Here is a 19,354-nt window from a genome sequence, read left to right on the forward strand (position 1 = left end):
TTTTGGTGCAAAAAAAGCTGTGACTAATTATATTCCAGAAGATTTTCACAAAGAAATACAGGTGCTCAACAATAGCTGGAGCTCAACAGTAGCTGGAGCTGCCTGAAAATCAGAAAACAATCATATATACGAGCCTCTCAAAGTGGTCTGGGGAGGAGGGAGATAGAAAACACCCCCAGGGGGAGGATGATGTATCGCCACCTAGGGCCACCCGCCTACATCATGGAAAAACAAGCCATGGCCACCCCAAGTGAGAATGAATTGATGCCAAAGCTCCTGACACTGTCAAGAGAGTGTCAAAAGTCACCGAGCAGCTGATCCCACCGGCGGAAAAGTGAGTGCATGATAGATGTCCAAAGCTCTGTTAAGGCGCATATACCGAGAGTTTCTCAGTGTTGAAAATCATCTGGCAGAGTGCCTTCGAAATGTGCCCCCCTATAAGGCTACCAATGATTTCCAAGACCTCTGGTTGTGATGCAGTAGGCTCCAATATCTGGCAGCTGGGCAAGGCCTCCAGACCAACCAGAGCACAAGAGCTTGCCTTGATGATAAAGATCATATCATGCATCTCTAATTCATACAGAAGATCGTGGCCCTAGCTAAGTGACTCCAATAGGAGGCCCCCCAAGAGATACACCCCAGGCTAGGTGCAACTTGACGAAGTCATTGGCAGACACCTCTCCACAAAATTTGAGTTGCTTGGCATGACCAAAGACATGATTTGGACATAGTGTTGTTGTGGGCAATGCTTACACACTCCATCCTACTCCATCTGGGCCATCCAACACCCAATTACTAGGCCCCCATGCGCTAGAAGCCATATAAAGTAGGACACTTTCCTCAACCACCAACTATCCCAAAGGTATCTCCAGAAGGTCCAGCTGAAAGCATCTGTAATGCTCTCCTCTGCCCGTTGTCTGCTATGTGAGGGTGCCTAGCCCATGTTGGCCTGCATCAATCCATAAGACAAGAAACTCAAAGGCTTATAGGTGACTGCTAACGCCAACCAGAGCCACTCTCTTCCACTCCAAGATGAACGAAAACTATGTTTTACAGAGAGGCTTATAGGCAACTGCTAAGGCCAGCCAAAGCCACTCTCTTCCACTCCAAAATGAATGACTTTACACCTTTCATTGAGTTTTTCAGCTTTTCCTTGCATTTTATCAGCTTTCACATAAAAAATTACATGAAAATATTACATTCTAATTATTCATCCTTTAAATCAGTAAATTCAAGTGTCCCAACCCAAAACTTTGGCCCACACTCAACTTTGATAAACTAAAAATAAATGTGTGAACAAACTTGAAAGGCAATTTGGCACCTCTGGATGTTCCCTTCATAGAAGAGGTTACCACAGTTCCCTCTAAAGTGGACAATATGGGGGAGGTCTTTTGTCAACTTCATTATGTAGCCTAGTGTAACACAAGAGCTGGCATTTGAACTCATAAAAGATGGTAGGTGGGGTGAAGAGATGACTTGCTGTTTAGAGTAGAAATATTTTAAGTGCAACTTGTTTAATAGTGTGCCATGATTAGGATTTGAGTTTGGCAGAGCAGTGGTAGCAAACTCTACAAGTAGTCACCTATATTCTGCCATCTTGACTTTCAGATCATCCTCTTTCTTGATGGAGAATTCCTATAACTCATGATCAAGATTAATACATCAGGTTTGATCTCTCATTGCATAAGGGTCAATAAGATAACTCCAATAATCATGCCTACTCATCAAGGTCCAACCCTACCAGATCATTGCAAGACAATTATACAAACCAAGGTAGGATGAACTATTAAGAAGATGTGTATTTTGAGCTAAAAATGCATTATATACTAATTAACTCTTTAAAACAGCCCCAAAACGTGTAAATTATCAGAAGTGTCATTAAAGGGGGAGTGGTCCTAGCGAGTTTTTGTATCCCACATGCAAAATCCTAATTTGGGAGGATCAATCTGCATCTATAAATATGCAAACGGCTCATCATTCAGCCCTATCCTTGTCTTTCATGTTTCGCCATCAGCCCTCTTCCACTAGCTGTCCAGCCCCAGCAACTGCTCCTACGTGGTCTACAGCTGTCGCCCAACCTCCCACTACTACCTGTGATCAGCTGTCCTCATTTTCATGCGGTTTCATTGCTCTGTTACCAATTCCAGCCCCAAAGACTACTACGTTCTGGTTTCCAGTCTACTATCCTTCCATTTCTAGCATCAACCTGATTTGTGTTTGCATCCATAGTAGGTCGCTTTTGTGTTTTTTGCGCTTTTCTTCATCAGTCTCTGCTTTTACTGGTGGTTACTACACTCAGGTCTATCTCCGGTCGACAACACAATCGAGATTCGACACCTCCCTCAACCAGCTCACACGAGAGCCATCCACTATTGGATAGTTGTGCCCTTGAGCATTTTGTACATTCTCTCCTTCATTTACAGCATTGATTCTTTCACTTCAAAGTTCTCTTTCTTCTCTATTGGTGTTTGTGTTTTTGTGTTTTGAATTTTGAGCTTTGCATTTTGCATTTTGCATTCAAGGTTTGCATTTATTGTGATATTGTCAAAGTTATTGTGTTTCAGCCATGGTCGTACATTCTGTGTTTTCTTTACGCAAACCCTAGCATATCTTCACATGGTATCAAGGACGGTGCTCTTTTAAGTTTTTATCTACGAATAGGATCAAGGGATGGATTGAAGCAATAGCAATGCAAGGCTAAATGATTGTCCATTAATAAATTAGGTATCAGTATTTTAATTCAATTCGCAAAATGATTATATTGCTTCTTGTGGAAAGTGTGTGCAGGTGGAACTACAGCAATTCTATGAGCCATTTCTTGCAGTTTACCAAGCAAGAAATCAATGCAACATCTTCTTAAGGGAGGAAATTTTCCGCACTATGGAAAACATCAAGATCCATCCAAGCTAGGGGAGAGAGCCAAAATACCAAGGCCGAATTCAAAGCATTACCACATTAGGGGCAAGCTTCTATACTACCAACACAAGTTGTATGTGCCTAATAGTTAGAACCTCAAGAAGAAGACTCTATGGGAGACCCATGAAAATCTGACAACTAAACATTCCAACTATGCAAAGACTATAAATGTAGTAAGAAGAAGTTACCATTGGCCAGGAATGAAAGTGGATGTGCTAAGATATGTCACTCAATGCTTGAGTTATCACTAAATTAAGGCGGAAAGGATCAAGATGCCAAGAGAGCTACACCCACTAGACATACCATAGATAAAGTGGAAGTGCATCAGTATGGATTTTGTAGTAGGTCTTCAAATAGTGCAAGGTGGATATGACTCAATTCTAGTAGTTTTTGATATGCTGACAAAGGTCACTCACATCATTCTTGTGAAGACTACCTTCAAAGCATTTGACATTGCTAGATTGTTCATCAAGTAGATTTTCGCATTCCCAAACTCCTCCTCCTTGGGATCCCATGGTGTCTCTTCAGGCTTCTCCATCACTAGAGGCCCCAAGGAGGTATTATGGACTCTACAAGAAAGACGATGCTTCACCTTCACCTTCACATTCTTCACTTTTTCCTAACTTCATGTGACAAATGAGAAGTTTGAAGAATTCGTGCAGTTCAAGTATGGTCCAATTTACCTTTCTCCTACCAGCTCTTCTCCTACATCCGGACCAGTTGGTGAGGCTAGCCACCTCTCCGATGAAGGAGGACATATGGCATTTGGGACGACCAACAAACCATCCTATTCATATTAGCCAAGCTCAATATCATGTTCATATAACCCTTTTGAGTTATATGGATCAAAGCCCACTCTTGTTTCTCCTTTTGGTGGGCAGGATCCGGATAACTTTCAATATGTCAATTTTAATCAAGGAGGCTCTAGACGCAGATATACATCTACAGGTATACCTGGAACTATATCTTTTGTTTCTTTTGAGTATGGAGTTGGCACTTCGCTATCAAACCTCCCTCACCTCCCACCCACATCTCCAAAATCTCTTTATTTTGCATTCAGTAATTTTGAATTGCACTCCACTTCTACATCCAACACATTGGGAGTTGGGTCTTCCATCTCTGTTCCTAGTTTCTCCTCTTTCTCTCCATCCCATGTCACTTATTCTCAAGTGAATGCCACTTTGTACCCTCATACATCATTTGGGGGAATGCCACCCTTTAATAGTGTGTTGTACCCACACCCCCAAGTAAGCACATATGTTTATCCTAGGATGGCGATGATGGATATCCCTCTCACTTCCCCCAAACACTCTCATCCTCATCTATTGGCTTCTCAAACGCCGAGATTTCCATCATATGCTTATGGTGCACCATCACACACTCCTTGTCGCTTCCATGCAAGGATTTTCATCCTCTACACCATGTCCCTATCCATCCTCCATGGGCTACTCATGCGGTCCCCTTCCCCACCATCCATTCCCACTTTTGGATCTACTGTCCAGGTGCAAGGATTTCCATCCTCTACCCCACATCCCTATCCCACCTCCATGGACTACTCGTGCCCACCATGCCTAGTCCGTCCATTCCCACTTTTGGATCCACTATGCAGTGTGCGCACTTCACGCATGCATGGTGAGCACTCAGGGATTCATTCCCAAGTGTACTCCACTCCCCTGCCCCACTCACCCTACCCACCTTTCCCATCCTACAATACTACCACTCCTGTTGCTATGGCCAAGAATGCCTTCACGAATAAGACTCGTTTTAATGGGTCCAATTTTACTACTTGACATCTATCAACATTTTGACTGCAATGACACAACCAATGTTGAGTTAATGTAGGGGTTGCTTCCTGAGTCCCACTCTCAATTACAATGTTTTCCCCTCGCATCTAAGCATTAGAGTCATCTCATCAACCACTATGTGGCATAAGATCACACTCAATGTATCAATCTTGACCTTGAGCTTCAAGAGTTTTCCATTAAGGGGATGATCTGAAAGTCAAGTTGGCCAAACATCGGCGATTACTCACTGAGTTTGCCACTATTGGCTAATCAAACTCAAAAGACAATCAACTTACATTCTTTTTTAACAATTTTTGAAAAGTATTTTCACTTCATCTAGCACATTATCTCATTGCCCCGATTCCCAACCTTATATAAGTTTGTACACATTGGTGGCCACATCCTTAGGCTAGCATTTCTCTAGGTCCCTTCAAACACCCTAGGTTAGTCTAGTATTCCTCTAGATCTTTAGTCTTCCGCTACATTCATTCATAGATGCATACTCATTGCACACCTTTCATTTATCTTTACATTTCTTTTTGTTTTGCTTTGAAGCATCTCACTACTAATCTCTATTTTGCAAATTCTGAGCTCTCTTGTAGGGTTTTGTATTTCAATGTAGGGCTAACATGCATGCTTGCATTAATCCTTCCAGGGCAAGAGACATGGGATGCACACTGTTCCTTTCATAATTTTATCATCTAGGAATTTTGCTCTTCTACCAACATGGAGACGTTCCCTCTTGAGGTGGATCAGGCAACATCTCTCTTGATGCTATCATGGCGGTGCCTTTTACCTTGCTCTTCTAGTTAGGGTGCTTCATCCTCATCTTCAACTGTCATCATTTTTCTCGGTGTACCACACGAAGACCGACATTAGGCTCCTTTTCTCCTTTGCCTTGACATTCAAGGTTGATAGAGGGTTCCTTCCCTTTCTTGGTACACTACAAGATTCCAGCCCTTGTCTCCAATGTCGGCCTCCCTTCCCTATTGTACCTCCACTTTGCATTGCATGATCATCATCATCTTTGTAGAAGGGCACTTGGGCAAATGAAAATTTTCCCACAAGGGACACTGTTTGTGTGGCCCCGCTACATGCGCATTCTCATCATGTAGCACACTACTCTATGCATCTCATTGTGCAAAGCACATGTCTCCACCGCCGATTCTCTACCACAAGATTATCATACTTCTTCGCCCCTTTCCCTCATCATCAACACCCACAAGTGGTTAGTATGGCTTGTCTATTTTCTGATGTGTTGGATCTAACCATCCCTTTTCATTCTCCCCTCGAGGCACAGTTACTTGACAGGTCATAAACCATATCTTCTCAACAATTTAAAAAAATTTGGGAAAAAAAAAGTTCAATGTGGTTCTATCCACCTTTGCAAGTCCTAGTAGGCCACTAGGTAGTCAGACAAGCGCCCTTTGTCTGATGCCTTGGCCTCTCTAGGGTGATAACTTGGGCTCCCTTGGTAAGATAACCATCGCCTTTGTAGTATTGGTGGGCCATTGGGTAGCGGGCATGCACCCTTTTTCCGATGCCCTAGTTACTTTGGAGTGGAATGCCTTGGGGAAAAATGGGCTTCAACTTTTTTCAGTCCCTTTCTAGTTCCAATTTTGGACCCAAGAGGGGATGCTAAGTTAAAAATACATTATATACTGATTAGCTCTTTAAAACAGCCCCAAAACATATAAATTACCGACAGTCTCATTAAACAAGGAGCAATCCTAAAGAGTTTCTATGTCCCACATGCAAAACCCTAATTTGGGAGGATCATTCTGGAATCTGCATCTACAAATAGACAAGCTGCCCACCATTCAGCCCTATCCTTGTCTTACAGGCATTGGCCATCAACCTCTTCAACTAGCTATCTAGCCCCCAGCGACTACTGCTATGTGGTCCATAGCTATCACCCAACCTCCCACTACTACCAGTGATCAGTTGTCATTATCTTCAAGCAGTTACATTGCTGTGTTTACCGATTCCAACCTATAGACTACTATGTTTTGGTTTCCAATCAGCTGCCCTTCCATTTCCAACATTAGCCTGATTTGTGTTTGCATCTACAGCAAGCCTTTTTTGTGTTTTCAACACTTTTCTTCATCAGTCTCCACTCCAACTAGTAGTTACTGCACTTGGGATTTGTCTCTAGTGAACGATACACATTGACACCTTCCTCATCCCGCCTCCACAAGAGCCACTGGCTGTCAGAAGCTCTGTCCTTAGAATTCTATACATTCTTTCCTTCATTTACAGCATTGATTCATTCACATTAGAGTTTACTTTCTTCTCTATTTGTCTCTATGTTTTTGTGTTTTGAGTTTTGAGTTTTGTGTTTTGCATTTTGCGTATTGTGTTTTGCATTCAAGGTTTGCATTTATTGTGCGACAAGCCTAGGTTTTGTGGCCCATATCATTCAAAGATGTGGCTCAATTCGTTCAACAATATGACAATAAACAAAAGTATCGATTTTAAAGGACAAAATGGAGTTGTCACCACTTATAGCTAATCAACCATTTGAAAAGTGGAAAATTGACTTCATAGGCCTATAAGTCCCATAGCTCAAGATAAGTAAAGCAAAGTGTAATTGATTGTTTTACAAAATGGACCAAGGCAAAAGCCATTAAAAAGAACGATGCCCACACAATGGCAAAGTTTTTATAGGAGCAAGTCATCTCAAGATTTAGCTATCACATCAAGATAGTATGTATACAAGGAACCCATTTTCTCAATAAAGTGACTAATTTTCTCCTATCAACATTCATGGTCATTCACAAGAATTCATTATCTTCCTATCCACAAGTAAATACCCAAATTGAGTCTACTAACAAAATCCTAATCAATGTTTTCATCGAGATTGTTTTGGTCTCTAGGAGTGACTGGGATAATAGACTCATATTTCTATTTCCCCCCCGCCCCCAAAAAACTAAACCTTAATTATTAATGGACTTTCCCATGTCCACATAGCTCATGCAATGTTGTAGACCTATCAAACAAAGTTTCAAAGATGAACCGCATCCCAATGACACTCAATTCTTTCCATACCTTCAATGAACTTTCTTTCAATTGATTTGATTCAAATTTCAAAATCCATACTTTGATATCACACAAACATGACGTGTACCTGGCCCCAAAATAATTGATTGTTCACAATAAAGCAAGGAACTCCAAATGCTCCCATGCTAGCCAACCTAGTCTGTTCAAAACATTTATCAAAAGAAAAGTCATCATGCACAAGTTCTTAAATATAACATGATTATAACACATATACAAGAAATACTAGTTTAATCATTTACACTTTCACAATTTCTCAAGGCCTTTTGTTCAATCATTATCTACGTACACACTTTTAACGTGAAAAAATGTCATCTCTAAGCCATCCTCTCCAAGACACTTGCCCACCATAGGTGCTCTCATAATCTCTCCTCCATAGGAAAGGGTGCCAAATATGCTACTCTCATGCCGTCCAACAACTCTCTTAGTGCTCTATAGAGTACTTTCAATCTACACAAGATAAAGGGAGCTAGAAGTGGGAAATGTTATAGCCAATTACCAATTGTGCCACCTCTTGGAGTGACTACAACATAGCATCAATTGTCCTCCTCAAGAGGTTTCCTACCATGCATTGAGCGCATATGGCCTATCTTGCAAACTATAATCTAAGGAACCCTTCTATCACACAGATGTGAATTTTTAACTTAATGCTTTTTGGACACTTGAGTTGTACATGTGGAGTACAATGTGAGATTAAGTAAAATGTATGTGTGTCACAATGACTAATAATCCTAGTGAGGAACATTGGTAGAAGTTGTGTGGATAGGTGTGAGTGGGGTACCTAGGTTAAATCTTGCTCAAGGACATTAAATAGCCCCTTGGAAATGACTTTTTGTGCATCAGTTTTAGAGAATCGAGATTTAAATGATTTAATGTACTACACTAAGATTTGTGGAAAGTTCCAATACTTTTAGGTTCAAAGAGGTTAGGAATTTAAGCTTTTTGAGGTTGGGCAATATTTAATGTTCTTTTAATGAGGGCAGCACCAAAGGGCTATGCACCTTGAAATTGCATGTGGAGGCCCAAGTTAAAATGGAAATTTGCCAAATGTCAAGTTTTGGTTGGTTTTGGGCTGCATGCAAGTGTATCTTCCATGTTGGCGTCCTACTTGATTCTAGGGTGATTTCTAGGCCATGCAAGGATTGAGAGGGGTTAGACTAGTTTGGGCAATTGAGAGCAGCGACTTAGTGGTTGTTAGAAGTCCATTGTTGCTTTTTCATCTACCAATGTCCCTATGGCCCTAATCACATTGTGTTGGTCTATTCAAAGATTGGAGCAACACAACACTAGAAGGATTTTAGCATATCCTCATGGTCCATAATTGTCTTGTGTTAGTTCAATCCGAGACTACACCACACACAAGAGTTTTTGGGATGTCTCGCTCGATGCTCCTAATCAGATTGTATCGTTGTGAAGTGTGCCTAGACCAACACACAATGAGTTAACAATAATGTAAACCATAAATTAGAACAATGAGATAGGAGACTTTAGAACATTCTCATAGGCTTTTATCACATTGTGTTGGCTCAACATGAAGACTTGAGAGCACATGTTTAGAGGTACCTAGATACACACGTCTATCCAAAAATAGTAAAGACATCAACAAATCCAAGCATGCACCAAAATTGATGAACAAAAAGCAATGAGAAAGAGAAGAGAAGATGCAAAATTGAGTGTAGCATGTGCAATCACATTTAACACATGTGAAGTAACGTGCTATAAATGAGGTATCATGGACTCCTTGATGCTAGCGCGTGCAAGTAAATTTACCATATATAGCTAGACATCAAAGGGCCTTTGCCTTTTGTGGTCCTTAAAATCTCTACATATATCATTGTCCTAGCCAACTGATTGAAAAATGGTGAGTCTCTTTGTCTACTCATCTCACTGTGTTGAGCAATAGATTGCCTAGCCCAATCAGTCCAAAGGCAAGCAACCCACTCATTCTTCCGACTTTGGAAACCAGGGGTGGACGGAAGCCCGACACAACAAAGGAAAGGGAAAGGAGACTCATGTACTTCCCACACCTGCTGTCCCTTCTTCACAGGACCCCCTCCGCACTTATTCCCATTGCAAAGAAAAAATCCTAGGATGCGTCTACCACTTGGGCCCCTATTGTAACCATGGATCTGCCACCTCCCAAGGAGCAACAGCCACATTAGCAACCATCCCGATCATCACCGTGCACCCGTGACCCTCCCTCTTAGTTGATTATGGGTCCCAAATATGTTGAGATTTGATATTGTGTTGTGTTGGTCTTTAGCCGACAATGCGATTATGCTTTCATGATGGTTTCAAAAAATCCAATATTGTGCTATATTGACGTCCATAGGCTGATCCGCCAAGGCACTCTTACGATCTGGGCATTCGCCCATGAAATGACCCAGTTGACCACAAGAGAAACAGTGGCCAGCAAAAGTACCCCACTTGAACTTGAACCAAAGAGGCCACATGCCTGTACAAGCTGGGTCACTTCCAGGCAATGTCCCACAGAATGCACAATCTATTCATGTTGGCTGCCTTCAAGCTAGGGGGGACCAACACATGGCCTTTGGCAGCCATTGCATCCTTGAGAAGAGCCCAGTAAACCGCCAGGAAATTCTCAACTTCCACATAAACAGGACATTGTTGCTTCAACAAAGATTGGAATTCCGGCAATGGACACCAAGAGACAATATGCACCAGTTGCTTGTCAAAGAAAAGGGGCTGCTTTTGGAGGAGGAGATCAAGGGCCGAAGCAAAAAGGACCACCTCATTAAACCCACGCAGGCCAGCAAAGATCTCCTGCACACCATCGATCTAAAGAATAGAGGTCAGCCATTGATGGATCATGGCAAGCACGGGAATCCAACCCGTGAAGAAGAGAATGACACCTCACTCATGAAAGACTGAAAAGGAGCAAAGGCCCTGGTGAGTTGGCACTTCTATATCTAGAGCCTTCTCCTCCGCACAAGCAGGGATCACTCGATGATTATGCTCAGCATATTCTTCTAGGAGGGAATTCGCAAACTCCAGCAACTGCTCCCAATTCTGTTCCAACGAATCCTATGAAGTGGAAGCCACATAAATATACGAGCGAGGCGGAGAATCACCCATGTCAGGGGCTTCAGGAGCAACAGTGAACTCATCATGAAGATGCTTGCTATGTTTGATAGATGGCTGAACAGATCAAAAGTTACTGTGGTGGTCAATGCGAGAAGCCATTTCTGTGCACTCATGACCTCTTTTTCTTCCATAATCTCAGTAGAATTCAACCTTGAATTTGTTATTGGCAGAAATAAAACAAAGTCTTGGCATCATTTTCTCATCTTGCTTATTCACCTGATTGAACTTCTATCCTGAAATTAGTCACGGTCTTCTGTAGACGCGACTTTGCTTTCGAAAACCCTTCGACATCTTTGGTGAAACCGACGTGAAAGCGTCGTAGAAATTTCAGGATGGGAGATACTTCAGCATCTATTTCAGCCTCTTCTACAATTCCAACTGCGTCCTCTACTTCAGCTCCATCAATGACTGCTGCGTCAAGTACTTCAACAGATGATCTAATGCAGATTTTGCAGAATATGTCCATGTATATGCAGCTTCAAAATCAGCAGACACAATTGTATATGCAGCAGCAACAGCAATTGCATCAACAACAGTTGTCTCAACAAAGGCAACTATATTCAGAGCAGGAGAATGCAATCAGTGCGACTAAGGCGATTGAAGCAGTTGAGAATGAGAAAAAGCTATTTGATGGCCGTAATGTTTCCGCATATTTGAAGACATATGAGATCAAGATGGGGTTTTTTGGAGTTCCAGCTGGACTTATGAGTAAGTACTTCCTTCGTCTTGCCACACCCGCCTTGAGGGCAAAAGTGACTGATCTTTTTATTCAAAATTCACATTGGCAAGATTTTAAGAAGGCCCTGAAAGAAGAGTATTTCCTTGAGGACTTTGGGATGGCTACACGGCGGTCATTCCGAGAGTGGGTCTACATGCCAAACAAAGGTCTAGCTGCTTCAGAGTTGATTCGAGAATTTGAAGAGAGGTATAGTCAGCTTGATGCCATTGAACAAAGAGCATTGGATGTTGAGAAAGTTGAGCTTTTCTTGCAAGCTGCAGATCCTGCTCTTCAGGAAGAATTGGGAGAGCTTCTTGAGGATCGCACGAAGCCTATGGGTCTTAAAACAGATTGGCAAGATGCCCAAGATGCAGTCTCAACTTTGACCAAGAGAAGGATATGGAAGACCCGCCTACAGAATGGTTCTATGACACCGACACCATCTTATGCTCCTATGCTTGCTTCTATCCCTGTTATTTCTTCTCCTCCTCAGCCAGTTTCTTGGCCTATGCCAGTGCCTACTGTTTCCACTCCTCCTATTCCTCCTGTTCCACGACCGATGCCAGCACCTTCTGCTCCAAAACCATCCACTCCGTCAGTGCCTACCTCTCTTGATGACATAATCAAAGGCATAACGGATTTGACACTGGAGTCAGTTAAAGCGGAGTTGGTGGGAAAATTGAAAGAGCAGTTTGCTTCGACTGCGCCTACTATTTCTTCTAGTGCTCCTACTGCACCTAGGAGTGCTCCTAGTGCACCTAGGAGAGATCGGAGATGTATTTGGTGTGATAGTACGGACCATCAGCATTGCAGGGATTGTGAATCTTTTCAGGATGCAAGGAGAAAGAATTTGATATATTGGGGACAAGATGGTAAGATTTGGTTAACTGAAACAGGAGCTCCGCTTGCTACCAACTTTGGGAAAGGCGGAATGAAGAAGTTAGTGGATGACATGGCTGCGCGTACTTCTTATGTGACAGCTAGAGGAGATGCTTCTGCATATGGAGTCCAGATTGAGAAGGGATCAGAGAATCAGTCAACACTATGGACTTACGCTATGGAGACTGCAAACAAGGGAAAAATTCAGCAAACTGTTTTGACTAGTGCATCAGATAGTGGATGAAGAGAAAGGGCTATCTCTATTTCTCTTCAATTGTGGTCATTGTAGTCAATGGTAATTGATGCAACCTAGGTGAAACCAATCTCCAAGCTCAAATGATGGCAGCCTCAAAGTTCCTCCCCACGTCTCTGGCCCTAATCTACTAAAACTGAAGTTTATACAAGGAACCCAAGTGAAGTCCTCATGAGGCCTCCAATCCAACTATCTAGTGTTAGATACCCAAAACCCATACGACTTGTGCCAAAATATTACAGCACAAGATGCTTTGCTAAAGGTCTCCATGGCTGCAACAAAGGTCCTAAAGTTGTTCACATCCCTGTCCAACTAAAGTATTGTGTCATCTGCAAACCCCACATCAAGGAGCTCCTCAAACTAGGGATGGGTAACCTAATGCCCCTAATACTAATATACTTGTTTGCTGAAGAAGAGCTCATGACCTCTACTTTAACGAATAGGAATAGGAATAGGAATAGGACTAGCAGACATCAAAATCTTCTTTATCAACTTTCCTAAAAAGCAATCAATCCCTTATTTTGAGATACTCCAAGGATCTACCCCTTTGCAAGCCCATAGCCCAAATCCTCCCAATTTCTTTCCATTTCATTTCCTAGAGGAAATTTTTTCCAAGAAACTGATTTAAAGTCCAAATTTTAAGAACTCCATTGGCCTCATTGAAGGTCCTCTAGCACCTATGCTTTTGGCCCTAAAGACAAATGATCTCTCAAGTACATAATTGTCTCTTAATCTTGGTGGTTGAGATTGTTTGGATAAATGGTCTTATATAGTGACTATTGGATCTTGACTACCAACACCTAGACATTTTGACACAGTTTAGTGCGTCGTCGGGGACCAACTCGGACCATGTGGCATGGAACCTATATCCTGAGTTTCTTATCCTTTTCCCTTTCCCTTTTTGGTCACGTTCACAAAATGGGTCAGTTGCAAATTTATGGTATCCAATGTCTCCACAAAAACTTACATCTATATTATCATACTATAGACATAGCCATGACTCATGAGTGATTCAAATTGCTTGCACATAGCAAGGTGATCATCTCCTTTTAAAGAACATAATTGTCTCTTAATCTTAGTGGTTGAGATTGTTTAGATAGATCATCTAATAAAATAACTATTGGATCTCGAATACCCTTTCGAAAAAATGAGTCATTTGTAAATTCATGTTATCCAAAGTCTCCATAGATCCTCACTTCTATATTTTCATTCTATCAACATGAGCCATAAGCAATCCAAATTGCTTGCTCATAGCAAGGTAGTCATCCCAATGTTCCTTAACCTCTTCAATTTCTATCTCAAGATCAATGATAGGCTTCTCAACCTCTTCAATTTATATCTCAGGTCCTTTGTAATTTTCTAATCCCCTTCCCCTTCCTGAGGAGCCACTGGTACATGGGGTTGTGGCATTTCTACCTCCTAGGGGCCTGAAGATGCCTACAGAAGCTGCAGCCTGCAAGTGGCTGAGGTGGAGGGTTTAGTGTACTCGTCCTCTACTGGATCCTCAACATAGTGAAGGGGAGCATCACTTGGAGGATGAGTAATGATTGGGCATGGTGGTCTTGGGATCCTGGAGGGGTTAATTTTGTTCCTCAGCACTATTTGTCTTTGCTCCTAGGGAGTTCGTAAGGCAAGGGTGGCACTACTTGTGGCTGGCTGGGTAATTGAGACCTCAGTTGTATTGTGGGTAGCTGAAATTGGGGTTGGGTCTTGGAAGTCTTCGTGGATCTCTGCAATAAGTGGCTTCATGCCCATAGCATCTACACTTTGTGCAAGTGCATGCTGTCACTCGGGCAGCTGGTTTAAGGTCTCTAACAACTCTCCATCATTCATTAGCCTGCCTCTACTGCTCCAAGCATCTGGACTCTCTTCTCTTTGTCTCTTGCAACATGAGCCTCCTCTCTCTATCTTTGCCATTGCCACCTCTACCTAGCGATGTGCTGTCTCCAATGCTCCATCTCATTGTTAGCTAATACCACTACAAGCATGCTTATGACTAACTGCCAGCACTCCATACGGTGAACTACATACATTCTCTCTAGACTTGCATTACGTTGTACATAACTACTTGTCTAGAGTCCAAAATTTTTTGTCATATTTTGTCTACTGGCATTGTACAATAACCACCTGTCTAGACTCCTAAATTGTCGGTCGTGTAATTGTACAGAAATGAACCTAAAATTTGCATTCCAAAATTTTTTCAAATAAGTTTTTTAAAGTTACTCCTGCCCTACATAGTTAATGTCTCCTGTAGCTCGGAAGAAAGAAAAGAGAGGATGAGAAAGTTGCCTACTTGGGAATGACCTGCCTCAAACTCAAGTGTAACAAGATTAAGAACCAGGATTTCCCATTATGTTCCAAAAGAGATAATGGCAATGATAAGATTGGGAACAGCACAGCACCATCAAAAAGAAATGAATGAAATGGAGCAGCCAATGTATTGCAAGGACTTCATCAGTGCAAAAATGAGGAAAAGATTCTGAGTGGACTGGAATTGTGACTCATATGTGATGCAAGTGAGAACAATTAGATACTTATCAGCTTTTACCCACCAACCGAGTGCTCCAAGTATGGGGAAGAGCCCAGACTTATGCAGATACACCATGTGAACATTGGTGTCCAGCCAAATGATGCAACAAGCAAGATTTGAACCAACCTCATAATTAGGAACATAAGTCATAGCTGCTAGACCATCGCATGTAGTGGACTGGAATAGTGACTCATATGTGATGCAAGTAAGAATAATTAGATACTAATCAGCTTTTTCAGACCAACCAAGTGTTCCAAATGTGGGGAAGAGCCCAGACTTATGAATAAACACCATGTGAACATTGGTGTCCAGCCAAGTGATGCAACGACCAAGATTTGAACCAACCTCATAGTTAGGAACCTTAGTCTTAGCTGCTGGGCCATCACATTTAGGATATGTTGGTCTTATCTACAACCAGACACCATGACTTTTCAATAATGTAATGGTTTCATGTGGCTGATTTCACCAAGTCCAACACAAAGTTTTGAGATAGAACACAGCATATGACTGCTTGAGACAGATCTGCTTAGTGGGAATACTCTTGGCATATTCAACTCAAACAAACATCTGCCAAAATGAATAAAAATTCATCATACAGTATTGTCGTGTAGCTGTTTTTTAATCTCCTCGCTGTTGATAGAGTGAAAGGGAACTGCATGCCGATGTGCAATCAAACAAAGTACCTCTTCATCTGATACATCCAGATCTCTAACCCAATATGCCTACCATCAAAGAAAGGTAAGAGTCTTAACTTACAAAGTTTGAATTGAAATTGGAAAAAAAAACACATCAGCATGATTTGGAATTTAAATGACAAAAGAGTTTCATATAAATGACATCAACATAAACTGTTGAAATTGGAAGAATGAAAACCGAATAATTCAGAAATTACTAAAGAAAAAATTAACTAAATTTTAATGCCCAAGGCTTTTATATCATGTAGCTTCATCAGTTTGTTTCATGGAATTCGGCCATCGGATAAGAAAATCTGGTCAAGGTCAAAAAGTAAAGAAAAAAGATTTTGGCTGGGAAAGTGATGTCCTAAATTTCCATCATCACTTGTACAGCTCATAATGCTTTGCACACTTTATATTATATAAACAATACCATGCCTCAAAAGAGGTGGGGGAGAAAGCAAGCAAGTATTGTGTCCTACGGTCCATAGGCCAACCTCCAAGAAATCAAACCCTACATCATGTAGCTTTCCCTGCTTGTTTCATGGAATTCAGTCATCAGTTAAGAAAATCTGGTCAAGGTCCATAACTAAAGAAACGTAGATGTTAAATGGGAAAGTGAGGTCGTAAATTTCCATCATCACTCTCCTAAGGTCCACAAGCCAACCTCCAAGATATGAGACCACCAAAGAGTTTAGCAAAGCACTAGAGGGTTGTGAGTAAGGATACAAGCAGATTGCTGATGGCCCCTTTCACATAGGAGAAACTTCTTAAAGCTTTGGCTCAACTGCCAAAGGGCAACTGCCAAGGGGAGGATGGCTCCTACTCTCCAAGGGCCCTGCTCTCCTCTCCTATCTGATATCTATCAATAAAATTTGTCCCAAGAGAGATAAAGGCTCTACTCTAAGGTGTGTGGCCATCCATGTCTTTGAGGGGTTGTCTCCTCTCCTCTTCAACAATTTCTGGGAATTTGTGGAAAAGGGTAAGAAAGACTACTTCCAGCTGAGTTGACAATCACTACAAATCCATTCTTAAATGTCCTGCCAATAGATATAGCTCTCATTTGGTGCCCTATTGCAGGGCTATCTGCTGCAATCTAGAAATGAGAAGCTTCTTCAGACTTCTAGGGATGCTATACTTAAAAGGCATCAACATATAAGTTTCACTAATAAGGCTTTACTCTAGCAATCAATATCAATAATGCCTAGGTCCCCTCTTGAATTTATATCCCATGTAACCATAACCTTTGTGGGACTTCCATCCCTTTCAACTAAATGAAGTTCCTAAGAATGGACTTTGTTTGGCCAACACAAGATTTAGAGAAAGCCTAAGTAACCCATGTACAACATGGCCACTAAGAGTACTTGATCAACCACCGCCAATCTCCCAAAGTCTCCCTCCAAGAGTATAGCTATGTCTCTCAAAAGTGGATGCAACAATGGCAGCATAGAAGAATGCTGAAATAAACTGATGAGCACAAGATAGAAGAGAGAGAAAAAAGGAAACACAAGAACACTTCAAAGGATAACTCAAAGATATGCTTGGGAAATGGAATCCATATGCCTAACATGAGACAGTCGCATACAATAGTGAGTCACTAGCTACATGGGCGTTGGCACCAGCTCCCTCTCTCCAACAAGGCATGCACTGGAATCTGCAAGTGATGAATGAATAGACTTTGGAGGAGGGAGCCAAATAAATAGGCAAGAAGTATGCCAATAATGTGATCAGGTTGGCCAATAATAAATGCCCAAATCACCATCATAAAGACAAATAAAAAATGCATAAAAATCACTATAACATCAGGCCCACTATTGTACATGCCCAAACTCACTCATGACTAGATAGTATCCTTCCACTCAAACTTCATCTACTAGAGGTGCCCATAGAGGGTAACTGAACACATGGTCAAGGGAGCCTTGTACAACAAATGAAGTTTCACCCACATTGCTCAAGCTATTTTGCATGAGGTGACCACCAAAGAACCTTTTTAAAGATGCAAGAAACAAGAGTAAAATATACATGGGCATCATCGGAATCCCATGTAAGCACAACTTCCTCGTGGTTGTCCTCATTGAAATCAGCTGGAAGAGGAGCGGGGCGCTAAGGTTGCTCAATAGCTCCAAAAATAATACTACCACAATCACTTCTGCATAAACCAAGTTTTCATAGCAACACTCCATATTAGGTAGTCAGGGCCGTGAAGTTTGTCATCAATAGAATAGGAGAGAGGAGCCATCTGGAGAGCATAGGAAGAGAAGAAAAGGAATAGAGACAGATATTACAGCCAAACACAACACAAATTGCACAATCAAGAGTTCACACACAATGTCAAGGTAACTGATCAAAAAATCTGCAAAAGTCAAATAGAATCAGCCAATCAAAGATGGACAGAGGATGAAAACCTGCCACCCAGCCTAGAAGTGCAAACAAACGCAAATGCTACATGTCAAAATGTAGACAAAGAAACATGAATAGTAGTCAACGCAGCCTGGAAGGTGATCCCAGCAGCAAAATGCAGAGATTTGAAGGCCAAAAAGTCCAAGAAACTGGTCGCTCAGATGTAGCCGACACAGATGATCAGTAATGAGTAGAAGACAGCAGTGCAAATGGAGATCTTGAGCTGAAATAAACTGTTGAACACAAGACAAAAGAGAGAGAAAAGAGAAAACACAAGAACACCACAAAGAAGAACTCAAATATATGCTCGGGAAATATAGCAAACACAAGACAATCACATACAGCAGTGAGTCATTGGCTGCATGGGAGAGAAAATGGAAAATGATGAAGGTCTTGTTGTTCAAGATTGCGAGGTGTATCTTAATCAGCTTGTCCCATGAAAGCTGGCAATTATACGAAAACGTCGATTGTCTATAGAACACGTACGCGATTTGGCGAGTTTCAATCTAATATCATTGATCAAGCGATTGCGGATTTTCAGCAAACGGTAAGAAAAGTTAATATTAATCATGCATTGTACTCGCAAGCTAATTGAATACCATATACAATAAGATTGGGTCTGGCTGGCAAATTTTCTATCCAGGGAGGTGATGTCTTGTCCCAAGGAGGAGTGCACCCTTTGCAGCCAATTAGAAGAGTTCGTGGGCGTGCAATGGATGGAGTCCATGAGCCACACTCTCTCCAACAGGGCATGCACTGGAATCTGCAAGTGATGAATAAATAGACTGTGGAGGAGTGAGCCAAATAAATAGGCAAGAAATATGCCAATAATGTGATTAGGTCGGCCAGCATTAAATGCCCAAAACACCATCATAATGACGAATAAAAAATGCCTAAAAATCACTATAATGTTGAGCCCACTACTACACATGCCCAAACTCACTCATGAGCTGATTATACTACTAACATGGTCCACTACATTAATTTTAATTTTTGGTCTAGTGCTCACACACAAGGGTGCCATGATAAGAGAATGTT

The 19,354-nt window shown here is 41.7% G+C and overlaps 1 protein-coding gene across 3 annotated transcripts in view; it reads right to left on the bottom strand.

The window, feature by feature from the left end:
- Nucleotides 1-19,354, bottom strand: part of LOC148035458 (uncharacterized) — a 176,778-nt gene that overhangs the window by 60,731 nt on the left and 96,693 nt on the right. For 2 of the 3 annotated variants that reach the window (XM_087678962.1, XM_087678961.1), the window contains 2 exons: nt 15,839-15,964; nt 7,828-7,899 (listed from right to left, as the gene is read on the bottom strand). In XM_087678962.1, the coding sequence (XP_087535088.1) occupies nt 7,828-7,899; nt 15,839-15,964 (198 nt within the window). The remainder of the gene's footprint in view (nt 1-7,827; nt 7,900-15,838; nt 15,965-19,354) is intronic. The other variant, XM_087678963.1, reaches the window with a different exon arrangement.

This window comes from Lygodium microphyllum, chromosome 5 (genome assembly GCF_053477565.2).
Source record: "Lygodium microphyllum isolate KBCC chromosome 5, Lygodium_microphyllum_v1.1.10, whole genome shotgun sequence".
Lineage (NCBI taxonomy): Eukaryota > Viridiplantae > Streptophyta > Polypodiopsida > Schizaeales > Lygodiaceae > Lygodium > Lygodium microphyllum.